This window comes from Neofelis nebulosa, chromosome 18, assembly GCF_028018385.1.
Source record: "Neofelis nebulosa isolate mNeoNeb1 chromosome 18, mNeoNeb1.pri, whole genome shotgun sequence".
NCBI lineage: Eukaryota > Metazoa > Chordata > Mammalia > Carnivora > Felidae > Neofelis > Neofelis nebulosa.
In genome coordinates this window covers 28,935,445-28,960,646 of record NC_080799.1, presented here as the reverse complement: position 1 = coordinate 28,960,646, position 25,202 = coordinate 28,935,445, and the positions used below count along the sequence as shown (strand labels likewise).

At 41.9% G+C, this 25,202-nt stretch overlaps 1 protein-coding gene across 4 annotated transcripts; it reads right to left on the bottom strand.

Annotated features, from left to right (window-relative positions):
* On the bottom strand, positions 1-19,607 carry LOC131500916 (transport and Golgi organization protein 1 homolog). Of its 4 annotated transcripts, none has more exons than XM_058710505.1 (17): positions 19,448-19,606; positions 16,193-16,324; positions 12,541-12,562; positions 11,510-11,598; positions 11,195-11,272; positions 10,130-10,202; positions 9,827-9,965; positions 8,008-8,109; positions 7,278-7,338; positions 7,135-7,170; positions 6,984-7,051; positions 6,766-6,860; positions 5,686-5,768; positions 4,079-4,229; positions 3,401-3,477; positions 1,720-1,858; positions 1-172 (listed from the first exon to the last, which is right to left on the bottom strand). In XM_058710505.1, the coding sequence occupies exons 1-17, from the start codon at positions 19,508-19,510 to the stop codon at positions 156-158; spliced, it is 1,425 nt and encodes a 474-aa protein (XP_058566488.1). In that variant the 5' UTR covers positions 19,511-19,606; the 3' UTR covers positions 1-155. The 4 variants fall into 4 exon arrangements, 3 of the variants coding, with proteins under 3 accessions (XP_058566488.1, XP_058566490.1, XP_058566491.1); XM_058710507.1 differs by having other exon boundaries at positions 5,734-5,768; XM_058710508.1 differs by lacking the exon at positions 3,401-3,477 and having other exon boundaries at positions 19,448-19,607.
* Positions 19,608-25,202: the final 5,595 nt, after the last annotated feature.

The window sequence follows — 25,202 nt, the reverse complement described above, 5'->3', positions numbered from 1 at the left end:
CAGAACTATGATGGGTTTATTACAGGAAACGAGGACAGACAAAATGGAGGGGACAGGAATGGTCAGGGAAAGGATTCATTCAAATACGCGTATCAGACAACTTTTCTAAATATATCACATCGCCACAGCCTATTGGTCACAGTTTAGGGTCCTCCTCAAACTTCAGGTTGTCCTGAAAGGCAAAGAGATTTTGGGTTATAGCAATGGGATCTTCTGTTCTCCTCTATGCGTTTTGTCCTTGAAAATATACCTTGGATGAACACTTAATTGTGTGGCTGCATCTGTGTGTCTACCGGTAATGGAAGATGATTGTCTTCACGTCTTAGATATAGATCCCTGAATGTACACTTTCTCAGAGTTATCTTTTCCTCCTGTGTGAAGTACGATCTGGATTCTTATAGGGAAAACACGGGGGTCTTTGCTGTATCTTTTGAAACAGGGATTGCCAATCTCTCAGCCTCAGGCAGTATACTCTTAGTTCAATGGAATTGAATGAACATCTCTTGATGAGCTTCTGTGTGGAGATACATTCATTTACACACTGAGGAGGGTGAGTGCCCACTCATCCCATTTATTTTACAAATTCCTTATGTGGTTGCCACCTCTTCCTCATACTGATCTCAGAACCCAACACTATCCCTGTTTCTCAGATAACAAAGCTGAGGTTCTGAGATGGCTCCACTGGGAGCTGGTATTAGGGATGAGACAGCAGGAACACAGGCAAAGCCTCAGGATATTGTGAGGGAAGTTTCGGAGATGCAAGCTTGCATGCAGGCTGATGACAGCAGATGCAGGTGTGTGGTGACAGGAGTCCAGCAGGGGCGGCTTCTGGTCAACCCTAAATCCCCACTAAGAGTCTGCCTCAGGCTGAAGGCCAAGGAAGCCGCTCAGCTGATCTACAACCTGTCTTCACCTTTAGTCTCACTGAGACACACAAACTTAGGCATTTCCTAAGACCAAGTTTAATTTCCCAAACCTCCAGCACATTCTTGCATACATGTCCAGACCTTTCAGAAAACCAAGGGAAACAGCAAACTGTATTTAGATTATGAACTATGTGCACTGCGGTAAAGTTGACATTTTGGAGATGATGACCGCATTGTACACTGTGCTTGCACCCATGAAGCAGTTCTTTGCAGATCTCATGCTGTCCTCAAGCTCCCTGCCCAGGCTGTGGGCCCTGCCAGGAATGGCTTCCATCTCCAACCTACTGTCCCCACAACACCCTCTCCTCCACACCTCCTCAAACTCTGCTTACCTTCCACAACTTTCCTTCTATTCCTGTGTGATTCAAGTTTCCCCCATTCCTTCACTGGTGCTTCCATTATGGTGATCACAAGGTCTGTGTCATATAACGCATGTGCCCCATTTCACACAGGACACCTGAGGCACCTAAATTTAGGGGTGCACCTCATCCTTCACAGAACCCACGACATTGTGTCTGTAAAAAACACACCAGTACCTCTGATACCTCTGCCTTTGTGTAAACATCCTCTTTCTTTTTGACAAGAGAAACCTATAGCTCACCGCATTACAGGGAAATGACACAGCCCTTGGTATGTAAGTCCTGAGAAACTTGAGATATGGGACAGTGTCCTCAGCCAGGTTTGCAGGTGGGTTGCCAAGACTCAGAACCATCATTACATCATTCCCACCAAGTCTTTCATGAAGAAGATGCATGTGCTTTACCAGTCACTCATCCAGGTCAGGTCATCTTACCAAATGGAGTAGGTGGAGGAGCTGGTGGAGGAGGGGGAGGTGGCCCCCAGCCCTTGGCTGGTGATGAAGGGTGGTCCATGTGGTAGGGCCTGCAAGGCCATCCTGGGAAAGGACCAGGCCCTCTTGCATCCGTAATGGCCTGCAGAACAGAAACGAATGCTGTGTTCATTGGACAGAACAGAGCATCAACACCAGCAAAAAGTGGAAACCCAAAGAAGCAGCGCTCGTCTCCGGCCAGCTTTCCCCCCACCAGGTTCCAAGAGGGCAGCATCAGCACCAGGGAGCCTCTACCCATACTTTGGCTTCCACTTACAGCTTTTGGGGTGGGTAATGGATGCTATGGGGATAAACTAGTGTCCTCACATGTCTGCAAATGTAGAACAGCAAGGGCTCTTGTCCTAGTGGATATATGGTGTGAATGCCAAATTAACAAAATAGCATATTCCCGATAGGAAGGCATCTGAGTCCAGGATCACCCGCCACCTCTCATGCCCCTCCACCACAGAGGCTGCTTATTTGTAAGTGAAGAACTTCTGAATGGGAAGGAATGACAATCCCAGGCTCCACACATGGAATCATAGCCCTCGTGGCTCAAAGCTCTGCCTCTAAGCCCCCGCCTGTGCCCAATCTGCTTCTCTCCCGACAATGGGGTCTTCTCCTCTCTAGAAGTGCTATCCACGGGCACAGAGACACATAGAGGGGTGGGGATCCTGAGGTCCTGAAAAACATCTGGATGCATATTCGTAGAGAAACATGCTACCTATCTATACATGTTAGTTAAGCTTAGCTAATTTATTTTAATTCAGAAGTACTTCTCAGTTTAAGTACAGTACAATTTGCAAGGTAATTGTGTCCTCTAGAAAAATGAGCTGAAATTCTAAATAACAGAATTATCACAAATGCACATTTGTTTCTGCTGTAAATGCCCATGTTCCACCTGTAAGAGTGAGCCAGGACACAAGAGAACCTGCTCATGGGAACACAAATAAAGGACACAGTGGGGAATTACAATGCAGGTAATTATGGATTTTCTCTTCTTCACCACTCATGTTCCAGTGCATGTTTTCTAGGACAAATATGTCACAAAAATAGTTCAGAGGATTTATACCCAGGGGACACCTGAAGGGATTCTGGACAGCACATTCAAAAAAAAAAAAAAAGGCTGAAGGGTGATGGGTATGAAGTTTAGTTTGTCTAAGACCACTCTAAATGACACATACAAAAATACAAGTTGGAGTGAAGGCAGTTTGCATTTTCGAACCATAAGGATAACCTTAGATTTTGTGAACACGTTAATCCCCTAGACAGAAACAGGAAAGGAAGCAACAGCAAGAGCAATGATTCCACATTGAGGAGGTCCAGGGAATATGAGGCATGCCAGGAGACTTCCAGGTGGAGTGTGGGGTCATCCTACTTGGGTTATTTCCAGGAACACACTGGAAAAGTCCTAAGGTCCTCACCTCTAAATACGTTTGGCTTCGAAACTTACTATAAGGGGTTGACAGGCAGAAAATAGAGAAGCCCATAGACACTTGGGTTAAGGTTGTGCATTCGGAAAATAAGAAAAACAAGCAGACGTATCATACAACACACAAAACGGGCACAGTGTCAGGAGAGAGCACTGAACAGAAAAATGAGAGTTTCCCAGAGGAGTATTACTGAAAACGGCCACAGTGTTTACCGTATCCTTCTTGGCCCTTTTGGTAGAGTCTGTGTTGTTCTCACTCACAGGAGCAACTTCTGGATCTGCAAAAGGCCCTAGAAGGGATGGAGGTTTATTCTGATTTGAGGAGATTGTGCAGAGGTTAAAAAAACAAACCCTCCCCTCATCCCTCAAGCATCTTAAACTCTTTGGCCCAGTCAGATCCCAAGTCACATGCAGAGGGTAGCCCCACATGCTTCAGGTGATCCCAAGGCAAAGGGGAGAACCACCCCTTAAACCTTGATGAAGACCCATAAACGCCCTGGTTCAGGGGTTTTCATAACTCATCAAACAACTACGGATGGCTGGTGGCTCACCTGGACAGATACACATTAGGCTGAGCCTCATGCCTCCCATAGCCCAGCACATGGACTGTGTACAGCACACATCTGCTGAAGCCCTATGTCTGCTTTTGTGTCTACAGCCCCATTCCATCTCCACAAGAGACACCTGTACCAACACAGGGTGTGGGAAATGACACAAAGATGATATGTCGATCAAGAGAACCTCAAGGAATGTGGTTATGGCGGCAAACGTTTTTCCCTCGCATTGCAATGGTCTGTGGTACCACCTCTGCACCTTGTCCAAGACTCAACAACAACAACAATTAGATGAAGGTGCTTTGCAAGTCAACTCATACTGCTCAGATCATCTTACCACGCGGTGTAGGTAGAGAGGTCCGGGGTGGTCCCCAGGGCCACCAAGGTTCAGGAGGTGGACATGCCCTATAGCCCATGGGGGGACCTCTAGGGTAGGGTGTGCAGAATCTTCCAGTTAACAGAGGAGGTCCCCATGGATCCACGCTGCCCTGCAGAACAGAAGTGACAGCTATGTGCATATAGCAGACAAGACAACCAATACCAAAAGCAGCTGAAACCCAGAGAAGAATATGTCAGCACCTGCCAACTTCTCAGCCACCAGGATCCAAGGGAGTAGCATCAGTACCTGAAAACCCCATCTCTCCCACTGGGAACCGCCTACAGCTTAGACAAATAAATGCTGGAGGTTGAACTACGGTCATCACATGTCCCTGCCCATGTCTTAGAATGTAGAACAAAATGATGCCATTTTAGAGGAATCAAAGAAGTAATTCCAATCTAATGAAGTAGCATATTCCAGACAGTCAGACATCTATGTCCAGGATCACCCTGCATCCCTCCACTACAGTGACTATAGAAGCTCTGGTTTTGGCATATTCCAAACACAAAAAAATTGAGTGCAAATAAACACCTGATTCTCTGCACACGAAATCACAGCTACTACTGGGGAAAAGTTCTGCCTGCCGGCTCCTCATTTTGTCCCCTCTGCTTCCCTCCCTGCAAAAGGGGTCTTCCCTCTCTGGAATTGCTGTCAAAGGCCACAAGACCGACCACTGGGGAGTTGGGGATGCCTGGAGTCTTGCAGGGGAACTGAGAAAGTGTTTGCTGTGAGGAACATATTACTTATCAACGACTACTAAGCCCACATGTGTTTACCTGAATTCATAAGGAATTCTGATTTTGAGCACAGTACAAGACACAGAGTAATACGTACCCTATGGAAAAAAAGAGGTTGAAATTCCTGTAACAGGATTAATGCAAAGGTGTTTTGATTTTGGTATAAATTTCCATGGATGTGTCATAAGTGACGGTATCAGCTCTCACACTGATTGGAGACAAACAGAACCTGCTCATATGAACACAACTGAAGGACCTCGTGTTCAGAATATTTTTACCTAAGATACATTTGAAAGGATTCCCAAGAGTTCATTTAGCAACAAAGACGTGAAGGTGGTGAAGGTGGTGAGTTATGACAATGACTTTGTGCATTCTAAGTTGTACAAGGCACACAATGTAAAGATACAGGGAATTCTTTCCGCATTTCCAATTAACAAATAGCTTTAACATGTTAATCACATGACCAGAAAGAGGCAAACAACAACAACACTGATCCCACAGAGAGGAGGTATAGTAGTAGTCAACAAGCCTAGAGACTTTAGTATGGAGTGCAGTGTATCTCCCTGGTGTTATCTCCAGAACACATGAGAAAAGCCATAGGTCCCTCAACCTCTAAGTTCCTTTGGCTACTAACCGTTCCAGAAAACGATGACAGGCTGCAAAGAGAGGAGCCTGTAGACTCTTGCGTTAAGGCTGTGCATTTGGAAAACAGAAACAGGCAGACATATCACACAACACACAAGAAAAGGGAAAAGGCCATAGAGCCTGCTGTACTGCAAAAGAGGGTTTCCCAACAGACTTACAACTGAAAATGGCCCCAGCATTTACCTTGTCCTTTTCTGCATTTTTGGTAGAGTGTTTGTTGTTGTGACTTACTGGAGCGACACCAGCTTCTGGATCGGCTAAAGGCTCTAGAAGGGATGGAGGTTTATTCCGATTTTAATAGGCTGTGCAGAATTCAAACAAACACCACATTTTGTGACATCTTAAACTTTTCCCCACACTTCAGACCATGAGGAGAGGCAGAGAGTAACCCACAAAGCCTTAGGTGACCCCAAAGATAAAGGGAGATCCATCCCATCTTGTTAATGAAGAAACCATAGGGCCCTGGTTCGTGTTCTTCATAATTAGTCAAATAACTTGCAACAGGTCAGTTCAAATAGAAGTCTGGAAAGCGTCACCAAAATAGCCATTTCTCAATGTACATTAGGGGTAATAACTCACCATCTCATTACAGATAAGAATAAAAATGAGAGTACTGATTGGGATAACATCAAAAAACCCTCCACAGAAGAGCATGGGTGTTTTTCTTCTGGCTCCAGGCAAATTGTTCAATCTTCCAGTTTACCTATAAGCTGCCTTCCACATGTGAGCAGGTATTATGTAACTATTTCCGAATAGAAATATACTTGACTGATATTATACTAATGAGAAAAGTAAAATTGTGGGAATTTAGCACTGAAGCTTCAGACTTGCACTGATAGCATCAGGGGACTAAGCTATATGGAACCTGAACTTAGGAATGTAGGAATATGGTTCAGAAAAAATAAGACAAAAATAAAGGAACATAAAAAATAGTAAATAAATGACCTTCTCCCCCCAAAAAGTAAAATAAAATTGAGTCAAGGTAGGAAGGAGGAGGAGGCCCATGTGCCATGTGACATGATGGCATGTCACCCCTCCAGACTCATCTCTTTAGTTAGGGGATGCTGGAGGAGGCAGGAGGGTCTGCAGTTGGGGGAGGGGCATAAGCTCCACAAGTCACAGGGACAAGTGCCCCACTGCCTGGGGCACCCTCCTATCACCCCTTCAGATGACCTGATGTCCTTAGTGCTTGTGATTCTTTCCAGGCCCCAGGAACAGGCTGCACAGAAATTAGGTTGCTGCCCATCACCATGTGCTCCTTACCTCTCCTTGGAGGGTTCTGGGTCTGTGGTCTTCCAGGCATTGGTTTCTGCCCCATGTATCCGTCAAGCAGCCTCTTTCCTTCCATCATGTCCAGTCTTGGATAGAGAAAAAGAATGGACTTCCATAAGAGTTGCAACACCACGTCCTCTACAAGACACTAAACAGCACAACTGTCATCCCTGGACACACCATTAAAAACACATGTCAAGATCACCCACCTGTGTTTCAAGCGGGCCGCCTCCCTCCTCTCCTCCGCCATCTCCCTCTCCCAGATCTGAGTCTTGATCTGGGGGAGAAAAACACATCCACCTTCAGTCATGCCAGACTGTGCACCAAAGAGACAGAGGAGGAAAAAACGAAAACACTTACCCAGTTGTGCTGAGCATTCTCCTCATAAACTGCAATCTGAAAAAGCCAACAACGAAAAGCCCGTGTTTAGGGATTCCAAGGGCCACTACACTCACCAGCATGAAGTGCTAAGGGTTTAATACGTCAGGCAGAAATCAAGTTACCTGGTGTCTGAAGGTGAGCTCTGCCTGTTGCAGCTGTTCTCGTGATTGTTCAATTTGTTGCCTGTGAGTTACAATTGCGTTCGTCAAATAAGGCCTAATATTGCACAGGATTTTAAATGATCTGCCCATGTTCCCATCAACTTCATATCTGTCTCCTGATACAATTTATCTTTACACATGAAACACTTTTCACATAATTATAAATGTAGAGTAGGACCAAAGTGATTGTTCCATCGTTTCCTTACTCATTATTCCCTGCCTACAGAGTTCAGAGTTTGTAGAATTCCTTCCCATTTTCAATCTTTCATCATGTGACAAGTGCCTTTCATCATAAAGCTCTATTCTCCTTTAACTTTGTACTCACCATGTTTCCCGGGGTTGCAAAGACCAAGGCCATCAAATGGCACTACCATGTTGATGGGTATGATTTCATCTTATAACAAACTGCTTTCCTATAGATTATGACATGTGACACCACCCCTCAGGAATGTTGGCATGGATGAAGTTTCCACATGGTCAGGCCAGCACTGGAGATGTGGAAATGTTTAGTAACTTAATTGTTTTACTCTTTCTAATAGTTATCTTTTCCTATCTGTTAATTCCCTATAGATATGTCCTCTGAATTTGCGTTTGTATACTTCGTTCGTGGAGTCCACCCATTGTACCAAGGTTCAAACTAAGAAATGAACAGGGGTTTCATGAGCCTCTGCTGATCAGTATCTGAACTCACTTGCACTTGTGTATTTCCTGTGTAGCTATTTTCAGATTTTCTTCTGTAGTTGCCATCTGATTCTTCACTGCAGCTAGTTCACAGTTCATCGAATCCAGCTTTCTAGGATGAGAAAGATATATACATAGTCCAGGAGCCTAGGTCCAGAAATTCTGCCTTTTAACTTCCCAGCTCTCTTGAAGGCCTAGATTCAAATATGCCTACACTGTCCTCCCATAGATGCACAGACTGACAACACGATCAGAGAAATGAAGACCCCATTTAAGGTTAAAGAAAAATCAACCCCTGTCTGCTGCCAAGTCACCTGCAGTCAGAGCGGTCTTTTGAGTTCTCTGCTTCTACTCCTTCATCATAAAGTCATCAAATAACATTGCACTTTGTGCCTTCCTAGAGTTGGTCTTTTGTTCGAGATGGTGAAGGCTCATTTCAGTTCATCGTGAAAAACTATGCCTGACCAGCTATACCCATTAGGATGAAGCAGGGGATCATCATTGCCTTATACCTCCATGGGGCAATGCACTGAGTCTCAGTCCAAAAGTTGTACGCGGACACAGACACTCAGTATGAAAGATAGCCTTCCAGGATATGGTTTCACCAGCATTGCAAATCACTCCCACACAGGAGTTACAGGAGTGTAACCCCTGCCTCTTCCTTCAAAGATCCTGGTGGAGGAAAAGGCCAATCTTAGAGTGGCAGTATCTACTGAAATATAACATGATGTGAACTGTCCCACAGTCAGGCTGTTATCTCCAGGAAAGAGATTTCAGACGGAAAACTATCAACTTCATGGAGTCAATCCAGTCTTTAACAAGACTTAGTTTATTGATAGTGAAGGCAGCAAAAGGCAATGCTTCAAAAGTCTGGTTTGCCGTGCTGCCCTCAGACTACTTAGTTCATGGTGTTGCTTTAAAGGGTTTCAACTTGGCACTGGATATACTCAAGAATCACATGCAAAACTGAAAGACTCTTAGAAACTGAGCAAAAGCACTAGACAGAGAAAGGCACATGCATTTCCTTCTGGCCTCTCAGGCAGTCCTTCAGCAAATCCTTTCTGGTCTGTGGCTGTCATGTAGTGGCTCTGTTGTGAGGGGGTAAGATAGAGAGGTGGTCAGAGCTTACAAATTAAAAAAAACAAGATGTAAGTGAGACAGAGAAGCCCCCACCCCAGGTGTGAGAAGGACTAACACAAAGCTGAGTCTCAGGGAAGAGAAGGAAGAGTTTACTTTTCAATGTGAATGAGGGACTTTAAGGTCCCTCATCTCCTCCCGAGAACAAAAGAAAATACTGGACAAAAGAGGAAACATGTGAGTGGTGCACCAAATTTGTAATGAACCCATGAGACACACTTCATGCAAATCTCACTTGCAGACTGGATGAAGGCATCCAGTACTGATGGCATCCCAAACCACTGTCCATTGTTTCTACAGCAAGATAATTCCATTTTTCCCATAGATATTTTTGACCCAAGTCTGGTGCTGAACAAAGATGACCTAATTCCCGGCTGATAGGACAATGTGATGGGATTGAAACCTATAGGACAATGTAAATGGATCCAGAGGGAATCCAGGTATCAATGTGATTAATGCCTTCCCTCGTCCACCCTAGGCACATGACACAACAATGTGTGGCAAGCACTAAGGACAGAAAGGAAAAGGCAGGTGACAGAAAGCAAGGTAGGAAGGGCAGGCACAATTCTACTGAATGCATTTGGCAAAAATACTCCGGGGATCCAATTCTAAATGAAATACATTTACCTATACTGGCCACCACATTCCTTCATACAACAGTACTTGGGACTCTTATCACATGAACATCTTACTTTTCTATAGCCACTTTTCTTTCTTCATAGCATTCTTCAAGGATGCCTGCTTTCTCCTTCAACTGTCTGACTTTGGCTTCCTCGACTGCTTTCCCAGACCTCAATGCATTACACTTGTCCTCCAGGGCCTTTTTACTTTCTGTCAAAAAATGAACTTTATTTTTGTGTGTGCACACGACATGAGACTTGGTTTTGGGGCGACAGGAAAAGGGCAAGTACCACGAAGGCAGGAAGCTATTCCTTCCCTTCCCAAAGCAAACCCATTGCTACCATATGGGCATTTCTCCCCAACAGACAACATACCTTCCAGTTCACAGTTAGTGGACATCACGGCTCTCAGTTGTGGATCCTCAAATTGACCGTTTGCATCTTGTGACTTTAAGACAGATATGAAAAAAAGACATTCAAGAAATAATGACCGCATAACAATGTGAGTGTACCTAACACAGCAGGACTATGCATGGCAACAAAGAAAGATCCCAAAGCATAAATATAACCATGAGAAGGCAAAGAACATGGAATATAGTTCAAGTCAAAGAGCTCACAAATGGCTTTCTTAGGGGAATATTCACACTGAACATTGTTCAGCATTAAGGGAGGAGGGCAGTATACAATTTGGCTATTGCCCTTCATCTCTCAGCTGTATTGGGGGATTTTCTCCATATCTTGGGAGGGCAGGGCTGAATGAGGTGGTAATTACCCAGCTATGAAAATAAAAGACACTTGCTAGTCCTTGAAATAGCAAAACTCCTCAGGGTGGTCCTAAGTGAAATTCCAGGTCCTTGTGAGGATGGAGGTTTGGCTCCCAGAGGCCCACTCTCTACTATGGTAAACAGCAAAAGAATATGCTGTGCTCACCTCACCCAATGAACAAAAAGCCTCCAAAGCCAAGTTACAGTAAAACTCAGCAGCCAACTCATCACTTCTGGATTCTTGACATTCCTCTCTCTCTCTGATTGCAAGGTAGCAAGTGCACTTTGAAGGGTGTCATTTAAATTTTAAATCAAGTGCTCAACTTTTTTTGATGTGCTCCTTCAACAAAACATGTTGAATGAGCAATAATAATTCATTATTTTATTTGTGTTTTTAGCATGCAATCCAGGCAAAGAAGGGATTCTTACCTTCCTTTTTTTTTATTTTTATTTTTTAACGTTTATTCATCTTTGAGAGACGGAAAGAGACAGAACACGAGTGGGGAAGGGGCAGAGAGAGGGAGACACACACACACAGAGAAGCAGGCTCAAGGCTCCCAGCAGTCAGCACAGAGCCCCACACAAGGCTCAAACTCAGGAACTGTGAGATCATGACCTGAGCCGAAGTCGGATTCTCAACTGACTGAGACACCCGGGCACTCCATGGGATTCTTACTTTCAATTTAAGAGCTTCAGCGGAGTGAATGTTGCTTCTTCTCTCAGCTTCTTGAAGACGTATCTTTGATTCATTGATCTACATATAAAACATATGAAAAAGGAATCAGAATTCAAAAATAGCATCATGGTAGATAAACTTATCTCTAATGTGTGATTCCTTTCACAAATAAAGAGGTAGTCCTTTACATTTGTGAAGCTTGTCTTGAATTGGGAGTGTTTCTACAACACATGAACTAGGTCAGTAGGATGAACTACCAGAGGTGAAATAACTGAAAGAAAATCACACAAAGAATATTTGAAAGGGCAATGCTACCTTCTGTTCCCAAATGGATATTGCTTCAGCCAGCTCTCTGTTTTCTTTCTTCACTGTGTTGATCTTTTCAGTTATTTGCTGTAAATTAACTAAAAAGAGATAAAACAATTTCTAAGGTTGTTACCAAACTGGTGACATCGAATAATCCCACTGTATTAGCAGCAGAGACACATTATCTGACACGTGGGTGTAACTAACTTTTTTGCTTTCTTATTGTGCCTGAAGAAAGCAAGTTTTAGTAGCATTTTAAACCCAAGGAACCTTATTTCACTGAGATCACTATACTTGTAAGCTCTAGAACACTGACTCCTCTAACAAGCACAAAGTGCAAACCTCTCTTCTATGGGCCCAGTGTGAGAGCTCTCATGCCCTGAGTTCGCTCTTCTCACCGCGACCACTGCTGCATTCACGGTGATGAGCACCAGCCTTTGAGGGCTTACTAAGTGTCAGGTGGCCACCCTGGCTCTCAACACACAGTGCCACAGAATCACCACAGTCTATAAGGCCCATGCAGAATACATTACCCCCATTTGCATCACGTTCACTTCTCATTCTCCCCTGGCATGAATGGCTCCCTCCACCTCAGACTCAAAACCATGGTTTAAACCTCTCTTGTGACACACACCCTGCCTGGCAATATCTGGCTTCTTCTCTAAGCTTAGGCCACTTGATAGACTCAGAGAAAGTTTTCTCATCTTCACATGTCACCAAGAGCCATGCCATGGCAAAGTACTCACTCCAAACCTCAGACTCATATCATCACTTGTTTCCTAACCATTTCTATGCAAAATTACACTCATCCTGTTCTCCTTCCTCCTATGATGTTTTCCTCCCCTGGTCTCTTAAGAGATGCCAAATCGCTCCACATTGTCACTTAGCCTCCAAACAAGGAAGAGAAAGATTTTCAAGAGTTAACAAGTCAATTAGACATCAGAAGTCACCATATGTATCCCTAGTTAAAAAATTAAAACCCACATCAAATACCAGTACTGAAAAAAACTTACAAAGAATACTAAAACCATAAATCTTACCTTGATATACTGGAGGCTCTATCTGAGAGAGGAAGAAACAAAATAAGTTTGAGGTCAAACATATTATTAGTAAAAACGTATTCTTTCTGATAAAATATTAAACGTAAACCAATGAAATTACAATGATCATTTTGTTCAGCATAATGAATTCATAATATTAAATATAAGCAAAAATTAGAATTTCATATTTAGTTCATGATTCTTTATAAACCATTTCTGATAAAAGCATAAAGATTCATGGATTATTTTCACTAAAAGATAGATTTACATTCTATTCCATGAACATCAACGTATTCAATTTTGTCAGTGCATAATGCAGACAGTTTTAAAAATATATAAATAAAATATTTGTCTGATTTTTTCTCTTGTAGTCAAACCCAATATCCACACTGAAATCCAGAACCTAGGATCATTTGAAAGTCCAAAAGAAAGAGAGAGAGAGAGAGAGAGAGAGAGAGAGAGAGAGACAGGGAGAGAGAAATAAAGAAAGAGACCCACAGAGGGGGTTGGGGAGAGATGGAGGGGAGGGAAGGGAAGGGAAGGGAAGGAGGAAGGAAGGGAAGAGGAAAGAAAAGGAAAACCTTTGTAGTAAGATATGCCTCTTTCATTCTCTAGAAAGCTTTCTGAAATCGTACAGAGTTGGCTGCTCTCTGAATCAATAAACAATTACAACATGTCAGGTGCTATGATTTTCCTAGATCACTAAAAACAGAGGGTCTTCCAAAAAAAATAAAAGCCATCAAATGAGAAAGAGAGTGGAACATGACTAGAGAAGAAGCACAGGCAACGAAAGAAAAGATGGCTAACATTTCAAAAAAAAAAAAAAAAAAAAGGAAAAAGTGCTCCCCGTAAGAAGGTATAAGAAAAACAAAAGGAACTTCACTCCTGTAGAGGCAGTGGTCTGAGGCAAGGGTTAAAAGCTTCCATACCTCCTTCTGGAAACGTGAACAAAAGAGAGATCACAGGTATTAGGGAGTAATGGTTGTCTGGGCAAAATTAGAAGTAATAATTTAAAGCCTGACTGCACAAGTATTTCTGTTTTCTAGGAGCCCTAAAAGAATGTCAACCCTGGAAAACCATCCCGTGATGGTCTTGTGTCCACTGAAAAGTAACAACCACAAGATAGTGACTGTGGGACTAAAGGATGCTTCCCCACTCCCAGCCCCTCACTCTTTGGAAAAGTGCCTTTAGAAGCCTGGCACACTACCCCTTTAGGGAGCGATATGCCTCTTTCTTGTTGGCACCATTGTATACGAGCTATCTCTAATAAACTCTACCTGCTTTGTTTCCCTTGAGTTCAGTGTTCATTCCTAGGACACTGAGACTCAAGAACCTGGTCTTGGGGATCCAATAACACCCAGACCCGAGTCATCCCCTGGTGAATTATAGCTCAGTAAAATCTAGGCCAGACTCTACTTTAACAAAAGGTAAAGACACATTTTCCTGACTCCGCGAATGCATATCCCTACTCAAAAGTATTAAATGGGGCTGAAGCTAGCCCCAACATCTTGCCAGGATATTGGAATATCAATGTGTTATCAAAAAGCAAGTCATAATAATGTTGTTATAGGAAAGTGTATCTATGGAGGGCAAATAGAAAACCATGGATAGTCCTTTAACATCACATGTTTCCTTTCCTAAGCAGGGGAAATGGAAAGAGAGATGGACTTACAAATACATAACATTTATATTTTCTTTATGAGGGGAAAGATTTCTACATTGGCAGGAAAAGAGGAAAAACAGCCATTTAGACATAAACTCAAACTCATGGTATTCTGTTCTTCCTTAGAAGGCCTGCCCTCAAGAGAAACTATTTCTCCAAAACCTAATGGGGGTTTTCCTAAACACAAGCAATGCAGATGAAGGGAAATACTCAACTACAGTGCTCTTCCTCCTTCCTGTCTCACAGGGGAGTACACTCAGCCTAAAACCTAGCCAGGTAAAGACAAAACTTCCCACTCAAGGCCTATTCACCTCAGTTTCTTTAAACAAGGATGTGACTCCCAGCTCTCAAAAACACTTACAAGGTACCCTAAAAGGAAAAGCCACATATTTTGAACACACAAAGCAAGCATTAGACTCATATTTCCTATGGCAGAGATGTTGGGATAATCAGGCTGGGAATTTACAACTGCTCTGATTAATAGGAGAATAACTCTAATGGGAAAAGTGGTCAGTATGCAAGAAGAGGTGGTGAGTGTGAGCACAGAGATGATAACTCTAGGATCCAAGAGATTTGGGTTCTAGAAATCAAAAACACCATAACAGAAATAAGAAATGCCTTTGTGGATATATTAACACACACAACATAGCTGAGGAAAGACTCAACAAGCAGAAGGAAATATCGAGTAGAAACATCTGAAACAGAAACACAAAGAAAATAATTAAAAATACAACACAGAACATCCAAGACCAGGGGGACAATTACAAAAGGTGTAACATACACAAAATGGGAACACCTGGAGAAGAAGTGAAAAGAAGACATATTTGAAGTGAAAATGACCATGAGAATTTTCCAAAATTAATGATAGTCGCAAACCACAGATCCAGGAAACTAAAAGAATTCCAAGCAGGATAAATAACCCCCCCCAAAAAAAAAAAACTCACCACAACAACAACAAGAAAAAACTACCCCTAGACAAATACTACTCAATCAACAGAAAACTGAAAAAAAAAACAATTTGGAAGAAGGTAAGGGGAAGTGTTGAGGGCTGGAGTTACAGGGAGAAGGGAGAAATAACACCGTACCCAAGAGGAACCAGGAAAAAAAAATACTCAGAATTCAGAAACCATGCCATCAAGAAGAATGAAATGTTTATAGTGTTAAAGGAAAAGAATCCATCACCGAGAATTCTGTGGCCACTGAAATTATCTTTCAAAACATTCTACAAAGTAAGGAAAATTATCGGACATACTGAGGTCAATAATAAAGGCTTAATTCTCCAGGGAAACATAATCCTTAATGTGCATGCATTAACAACAGAGTGTCAAAATACATGAGGCAAAAACTGATACAACTGCTAGGAGAAACAGACATACACATTATTATGGCTGAAAGAATTCAATACCCTCTATCAGTCATTGACAGGTTGAGCATACAGACATTCAAATTTAAGAACACAGTTGGACTGAACTGCATCATCAATCACCTGGATGGCATTACCATCTGTACAACACTTCAACAATAGCAACTACACACTCTTCTCAAACTCACATAGAACATTCACCGACATGGACCATATTCAGGGTCAGAAAATACATCTTAACTTAAAGTCAACAAAATCATAGACAATATGTTCTCAGAACACAAATGCAAGCTAGACATCAATAACAGAAAGACAGGTGGAAAACTACAAAAAATATTAGAGATATTCTAATAAAAGATAGAGAATAGAGATAGAATAGAGATATTGTAACAGAAGTGGGTTAAAGAAGACAATTCACAGAATTTTAAAAATATTTCCATCTACATGATAATGAACATTGGAATTATTACAATTTGTGGCTGCAATGAACGCAGTGCTTAAAGGGAATTTTGAAGTACTGAATGCATACAAAAGGTCTAGTTAAAAATTTGTGCTTACCAAAAAAAAAAAAATTTCTGCTTACTTATGATTACAAGCCTATCTATAAGGTACTTTAGTATACTCACAGCAAGGACAACTGTCCAGAGGTAAACCAGACATGCACAAATTGCAAGGGTGGCAGTAATAATGGTAAGCTTCCACAGAATCCCAAACACACGAGAGCCAAAAGGGAAATGGCCAGCCAAAATATGGACAAGCTGAAATAATATTTGAGACAATGAGGAATATCAAAGACATTTATAATATCTGTTACAAAGAATCATCTTTATAAACCTTCAACCAGCCTCCAGGAGGTGATAAGCACATCTCTCAAATGCCTCCTCATGAAGGACAGGGAGGACACAGCACTTACAAAGGAGCAGGGGCAAACTTGTGGGAGTGATGACTGTGTTTACTTACTATGGCGATGGTTTCATTGCTTCTTATCTATATCATATATCAACAAACTGTAATCTTTACAAAGGTCTTGTTATTATACATAAGTTATACCACACTGCAGCTGTTGGGAAAATCTAATAGGCCATCTGAGAAATTTTATAGTGCTGACAAACACACTGGAACAATTTTTTTTTATTTTATTTTTTAATATATGAAATTTACTGTCAAATTGGTTTCCAGACAACACCCAGTGCTCATCCCAAAAGGTGCCCTCCTCAATACCCATCACCCACCCTGCCCTCCCTCCCACCCCCCATCAACCCTCACTTTGCACACTGGAACAATTTTTAAATAGTTAGCAGAACTTAAGAATTTATCAGCCAACTTAAAATTGAAAAAACAAAATAAAAAAAATAAATGCAAACTTTTAGTAGACAAGAAGTAAATGACCTCTGTTGTACATTCATGAAGTACCTGGATAAAATACTTTGGAACATTTCCAAAAATACACCAAAGTTTATAGAAGGATGGGAGGAAGTAACAATGAAAATGTACGAGAGGTTCAAAGGAGATTGTTATAGAGACAAATGTTTACAGATATGCATATGACTGAGAGAGATGGGAAGCTGTTATTATAATAATATGGGATTATTCCAGCAAAAATAAATTCTACATTACTGTTTAGTTTCTAAAAACATGGAGGTTTTCTTTTTTCTAATGTTTATTTTTGAAAGAGAAAAAGAGTGGGGGAGGCACAGAGAGAGAGGGAGGCAGAGAATCCAAAGCAGTCTCCACGGTGTTAGCACACAGCCTGATGCTGGGCTCAAACTCACAAACTATGAGATCATGACCTGAGCCAGAATCAAGAGTTAGATGCTTAACTGACTGAGCTATCCAGGTGCCTCATGAGATTTTACTTTCAAGGTTTACTTTGAATCTGAATCACAGCTCAGGCTGTCAGATTTCTGAAGTAAATAAAGATTGGCATAATCAGGTGATCTTGTCTATTTTGATGAAATCTATGAGATTTTAAGTTATTTGAACTTAAATGTAATGTATTTGAACATACATCTCCAAATAGCCAATACAATAAAGTCAAGTTGCTATTTCATAGTGTTGAACCTAAATCAATCAATAGCTACTATGAATATTACTTTCTAAAAGAATACAAAAGTCCTGAATGTGCTCACCAAAACAACAGGACACATATCATTTTATTAAAACTAGGCTTACCAGTATTTTAGGAGAAAATACACTCACAATGCAATTCATACTAATTCACATACCAAACTTTAATTTTGTGCCAATAAATCTCTCTAGAAGGCAGCCTCCAAAATAGGTACCATTTGTATCTTCAGCTCTCAGAACTGAGGTCACTAAAATGTGTGCTGGTGGGAAATGTACACTGTCTTTGAGTGGCCACTGTCTAAAAGAAAGCAGGAGCTGTCCGCTCAATGATTGATCATGGGGATCAAATGCACCACAGACAGAGCCCATCTTGACACGAATGGTAAACATTCTAAGTCCTGGGCACTCCTGATACCTCTGGCAGCTATATGGAAGCTGATATCAGTAGTTAATCTTAACTAGATTAGATCCAATGAGGTCAATAACGCCAGGTTCTCACAGACGATGGCCATGACTAGGTGGAGGTGGGAAATGCAAGACAAGTGAGTTTATGGACGAATTCAGAGATGAGGGAGGGAGAGAGAGCTGAACTGATCTGTGAGATACACTCTAGGTAGAGGGGGGAATTTCCAATAAACAGAACCAAGAAATTTCCTCCTTCATAGACTCAAAAGAAATAGAATAGATTCTGTTTTGACTGGAGGTATTCACGTAGGAGGATTCTGCCTCAATTTAGGTTGTTCCTGACTTGGGACTTTGTAGATCCCTCTCTAAGAATCTGGTGCGTGCTAATCTAAAGAAATCTACTTCTCTCTATGGGTGTTCCCTGTCTGTCTGTCTCAGGCTCCTGGGAGTACAGGTTTTTCTTTCTAATGATAGAATGAAACATTCACACTGGGAACCAGGTATTTCTTTATAGTTGGACAATCGTAAGGACATTCAAGACCTTTTTTGGTTTGAGTACATCGACACTCTGCACATATTTGGCTAAAGAAAGGACAAGAATTCATTCACTTCCTGATCACATCACTCATAGTGATTGTCCTATTATAAATGTCCAAGCAGGGTGAGGCCACTTCATTGATGTTGAGCTTCTAATCAACCTGTTTGAACACACAATTCTTGGCAGCAGCCTCCAAGAACAGAGGGAGAGGGCTGATTCACAAGATCCTAAAAGCGAACAAACCAGAAAGCACAGAGCACAAAGGACATTTCACTTTTTAACTCTCTAGTACCAACACCAATGCTTCAGATACCACTGTTCCCAGGGCTACCAAACTTCACAAATATGAACAATGCGCTGATAGGAAAACAAACTACATAGAAGATGGACTGTAAACTTACAAAGCTTGGAGCAGGATCTTGACAGGACTTCCAGGAGCCAGTCTAATACTATGAAATACTATTAATACTATTAAATAGTGCCTATTAAAGGTTTCTGACATTTTTAGAAACAGTTTTAATGAGGTATAATTCAAACATCATACAGGCCCCTTATTTAAGGCAAAGATCTCAGTGGCTTTTAGGATCTTCACAGGTCCTTCTTTCTTGACACTCACTATGAAGCTCAGGTTTCCATCGTGTCAATGCTACTCTTTTTGTACCAAGAGGCCCAGACAGGATACACAACTTGATGTGGACAGTTGTGGCCAGAACAAGTTGGTCGAGAAAACTTGCCCTGAGGTCCTCGGTTTTCAGAAAGAACCGAGTTCTCATCAAGGATTCTATGGAAAAGCTGTTTTTTAACCACAGTCTGGAAAAATAAATAAATAAATAAATAAGGAAGAAACCACTGATGTAGGATGTGTACTCACATTCGTGTTTGGGTAACCGGGATACCCAAGTAAGAGGATACAGAAAATCAGCGTCTGAACCATTATGTCCTAGTCCTTTCAGGGGGAGCTGGGGCGCCAGAGAGGAGGTGCAGATGGAGGTGGAGAGGAGGTGGGGGTGGGAGGGGAAGGGAGGGGGTGGGAAAGGGGGTGGAGTGGTAACTGAGGTTGGGGTGGGGTTTAAATAGGGGTGGGTGGGGAGGGGTGTGTGTCAGGAGTAGAAGGGAGTCAGAGACAGTACCAGGAATGATCAAGTACACGAGGGGAGGGAGGAGGGTTAGAAAGGTTAGTAGGTCAACAGATCAGTAAATCACTAGGTGAGAAGGACACAAGTAGCCGGTTAAGTAAACTGTCAGGAAAAGATGGAGCAGAGAAAGATCCCTCTCCGTCCAGGTCTTCATCTGTTGGAGCGTTGCCATAGCAATCCGGATGCTGTATACCCTCTCTCCACCAATCAGAGGCCTGAGCCCCTGATAGATCACAATGGACACCCCGCGTGACCGCATTTTTCAAAAGCCCCTGCCCATTACGTACGTTTTCGGGGACATGTGTGTCCATATGGGAGTGTCTATGTATATCTGGGTTTTGTATGTGTGTACACTAGTTACGCATGTGAATTTGCTGCCCCTTTGGGTCTTCCTGATTGTATCTGTGTGTGTGCGTGTGTGCGTGTGTGTGTGTGTGTGTTTTCCTCCGGGTGTCATTGGCCATGTCTGCAGTGTGCGTCTGTGTGTGGGTCTGTCCGTAAGCCTCATACCTGAGTTCCCAGGTGAGGCTGGTGTGATTCTGTGCTTGTGGTGTCTGTTTATTTCCCTGTGAGTGTGGGTGTCTAGGAACCTCAGAAATGAGCTGCCACACAGGGGACTCCCCAGAGGTGACCCCCAGAGATGGGTGGATATGAGAAAATCTATCTCTTCAATAGAGACTGTTGGGAAAACTGTATATCCATGTGCAAAAGAATGAAAGTGAACCCTTCCCTTACACGATACACAACAATCTACTTAAAATGGCTTAAAGACTTAAATGTAAAACTGAAACCATCACACTTCTAGAAAAAATTAAAGAGGAAATTTGGCACCAAAAGCATAAGCAACAAAAGCAAAAATGAACAATTGGGACCACATGGAACTAAAAAGCACAGGAAAGGAAAGGGAAGGAAAGCATCAACAAAATAAAAAAGCAACCTACAGAATGGAAGAATATATTTGCAGACCATGTCCAAGAAAGGGTTAATATCCAAACTATATAAGGAGCTCATGTGAATAGTTTAATCTTAAAAATAAAACTGCCAGTTATGTTACCAGTTAAAAAAAAAAATTGGCTTATTCAGCAATCGCAGAGAACTGCCACTCGGGACAAATAAGCTATCGCAAGTCTGGAGAACAAAGGAGAGGGACACTTTTATAGACAAAGGGAGAAGTCAGGAGGGCTATGGTATATTAAAAGTCATTGGAGTAAACTAGGAGATCCAAGTAGAGTGGCTTTTCATTGCTTAAGTTGTGACAGTCTCTCATTGGCTGGGCTGTCATCAGGGAAGAAGAAAGACCTTTCTTCCTCTTGCTGGGGTAGGAAAGCAGTAGCTGAAGTAGTATCAGTTTACAAGGTATGTCTCCTTCTGGTGGGTCTGCAGTAAATGATACGTAGTAGAGCCTCTGAGCTTCCCCCTTCTGGCCCCCTGACTCCATTTTATTTTATTTTTTCTCTAAGTTTTTATTTTCTTTCCATTCGTTTCAAGTATACAATATAGTAATTCAACACTTCCATTTTAAATAAAGTTTCCTTTTATACTTTTCACAAACTCAATAGCAAAGAAACCATATAACATGGTTAAAAAGTGGGCAAGGACACGAATAGACATTTTTCCAAAGAAGAGTACAAAAGGCTAACAGGTATATGAAAAGATGCTCAACATCACTAATTATCAGGGAAATGCAAACCAAAACCACAATGAGCTATTACTTCACACCTGTTTATTAGGATGGTTATTCTCCAAAAGTCAAGAGACAACAAATGTGGGCAAGGATGTGGAGGAAAATCGAACCCTTGAGCACTATTGTCGGGAATATAAATTGGTACAGCCATTATGGAAAACACTTTGGAGGCTTTAAAAAATTTAAAAATAGAAATATCATATGATTCACCAATCCCACTTCTGGATATATGTCACTATCTCAATGAGACATCTGTACTCCCATGTTCATTGCAATATTATTCAGTCGCCAAGATATGGAAACAACTTAAGAAAAATGGCTTATACGTTTAGTGGAATATTATCCAGCCATAAAAAAGGAAGAAATTCTACCATTTGTGACAACATGAGTGAACCTGGGGGATGTTATGCTGAGTGAACTAAGTCAGACACAAAAAGACAGATATTGTATGATCTCTCTCACATGTGAAACTTCATTTTAAAAGAAAAAGTTAAACTTGTAGAGACAGAGTTGAAGGGTCTCAGAGGCTGGGGGATAGGCAAAAGGGGAAGATATTGATCAAAATGTACAAACTCTCCATTATAAGATGCACAAGTTCTAGAGACCTAGTGTATAGCAACGAGACTGTAGTTAATAATACCAGATTGTATACTTGAAATTTACTAAGAGAACAGATCTCAAGTGTTCTAACAATACCAGAGAAAAGAAAAGTAGGTATGGTGGTGATGGATATGTTAACTACTTTGACTGTGGTTATCATTGCACAATGTATGCATATATCAGCACATCACATTGTACGTCTTCTTAAATACAGAAAATTTTTATTCCTCAAAAATAAATAAATAAAAACCAAAATAAAGAGATAAATAAATAAAATTCCAATGTGTGCAAATAACTTCGTATAATGCCTGAAGCATAGTGACAGCCAGCAGAGATACAAGAGGACTAGGACATAGGTATGTAAATGTTATTTCAATATGCCTGGAACAAAAAGGTGAGGAGAGAATACAGGCTTATTTTAAGAGATGAAGCTGGAGAAATAGCAAAGCCTGTTTCTGCAGGACCTTGCAAACCAGTTAAGAACTTTGTGCTTTTTCCTGAAAGTACTGAGAAGCCATTAAAGAATTTTAAGTAGTCACTGACTGATTGCTGAGCTTTCATTTTTAAAAGATCACTCTGATCGGAGGTGGAGAATGAATTGACGTGAAATGGAATGAATTGACGTGAAATGGGACGTAGTAAAAGTAAACAGGCCAATTTTAAGGCTGTGCATGAGATGATGGTGGCCTATGTTAGTTGCATGAGAATGGAAATAGTGGGAAGATTCAGCAATTGTTTCCAGACATAGACCTGAGAGGTCTTGATGATTCGATATTGGGCTTGGGGGAGAGGGAGAGGTCTAATGGATCAGATGCTACAATGGGACTGAGGAGGTCAAGAACAGCTTTCCTTGAGCTATGACAAGGTGACCTTGGTGGGAATGATACAAATGAGAGGTGAAGGCCAGAACTCAGATGACCATATGTTGAGGAGAGGGTGGGAAGTGAAGAGTGGAGTCAAGATTATGACTTGATATCAACTATACTGTTTGTTGCCACCTAACATCCATTCCCACTTTCTTTCTCATAGTGAGATAATTCCTGATTTTTAGCTGGCTACACGATTTTGTAGAACAAGACTATAAATTACCATGAAATTTTAACTTATGGTCAACAGAATGCAAATGGAAGTGATGTGTGCTATGGGCAATGGCATTAAGAGAAAGTGTATGCTCTCCCCTCCCCATATTCCTTCCCTGCTGGCTGCCAACAGAGCTGATGTGCTTAGTCATTTTTGACCTTGTAGGTAAGGAATGACAGAGCAACAATACTGAATCCTGGGTACTTGACACCATGGGGTACTCATTCCAGTGTTGAACTTATACCTAGACTGTTACATGAAAGAGAAATACATATTTTGTTGAAGCCACACTTATTTACAGCCCCTGTTAGAGCAGCCCAAACTATATCCAAACTTACAGAATTTGGTACTAGAAGTGAGTGGCTGAGAGTTTAGAACCCAAAATAAGTGGATCTGTTTGGTGGGCAGGCATTAGGTGGAGATGAACAGATATTAAAGCCTGAAAGTTTGGTGACTCTTTTTATGTTGTGACAAAACACTAAGCTATTGTCTACAGTCATTGTCATGGCAGATCGTATGCCATCAAACCCTGAAACTCAAGGAGAAATTAATAGAAACATTTGGAATATTGGTGTGTGTTGGATACATTTTGCCACTTTCACCAGCAACTTGCCACAAATAGATCTCAGGATAGGGTCAGCCAGCCTGCCAGCATCTATGCAAGGGAATACAGCTCTTCTAAGGGAGCTCTTTCTGCCTGTAGACAACAATCCAGTTTGGTGGAGAGTAGAGTGACTGGTGCCTCCAAGGACTGAAAGAGGCAAAAACTTCTGCACCCCAAACTGAAGCAATTATAAGTGGCTTTCAAGAGATAGCCTGAGCAGGACAGGACGCCCAAGCCTTTCTCAGTCATGTCTCCAATACGACGGACTTAGAGCAAATTGGGTAAGTCATCTTTTCAGAAGACCCTGTCCACTTCAAATGTTGAGCACTCTTGGGAGATTCTTTCTGAGAATCAGGACTGGCATTAGTTGAAACTCATTGGTACTGTCATGCCAGTACCAATTAAACATTAAAGGTTTAATTAAACATTAAAATATTTCCTTATCAGTTGAGGCATACTCACTGACCCCAATATCCCAGACGTCCTGGCCTTTCTTCAAGATCTACCCACTCAAGGGTGGTGTCCAACAAATAGGAGCCTCCTGTAGCCAATGTTCATGCTGACTAATATCAAATATTTTGGATATCATCATGCCTAGAATGGACTCAGGGGACCTTACCCCACACTCAGGGAGCTCAACACCAATGGAGAAGAAGACAAATGGAGCTTTGAAAGGATGACTCATCTCTCCCAGAAGGTGGCCAGCATCCTCTCTGACACATGGGCCCTCAGCCATGGGGACCAACTGATGGTATTCCTGCCCCCCAGCACCAGAAACTTACTGTAGCTGGCTGGCCTGTATGCAATTGGGTAAGACATGGGAGAGAGACTCCTGGGTCAGAGGCTCCTATGGGATTCCACTCTCAATCATTCACTGAATGGAGAGATGGTACAAGGATGTCCATCCTATGTCCAAATTCTTCCTATAGTTTGGGGGTGTGTAAACAGGCCTAAGTTTGACTCTCAGCTCCACCAGCTACCACCTTTGTAATATAATCCCTCTCTGAGCTTCAGTTTCCTTGTTTGTGCAATGGGCACAGTAATAGATTCAGACTTACAGTGTTTTTGTGAAAATGAAAAGCAAATAATCCAGAGAAAGTGCTTAGCTACCTTGTAGGCCATTTATCACCTCCAGGAAGTCTAAGCCTCTGCGCAGGAAAACCTTGCCCAATCTAGGTAGGTCTCAGCTTCCCCATCCATAAAAAGATGGTCCATAAAGGACCATCTCTAAGGACCCTCTATACCCAGTATTGGAGAGTCCTTGAGGGTCACACTAAATGAGCTCGGGATCAGATTTTGGATACTGTTAGGATAGAGCTACTCCTTGTGGGCATCCCATCCATGCCTTTGAGGCTCACTTCCACAACATAAATACCCCCAGCAGGGAATGCTTCAGTCATGAGCCACTTCCCGGTAGTGAGAACAAAAGGATATTGGAAAGGAGCCAACCCCTAATATCAGTCCCTTTTGTCTGCTATGGTACATGACAGCTGTCTTCCCACGAATACAGGCATACATTTCT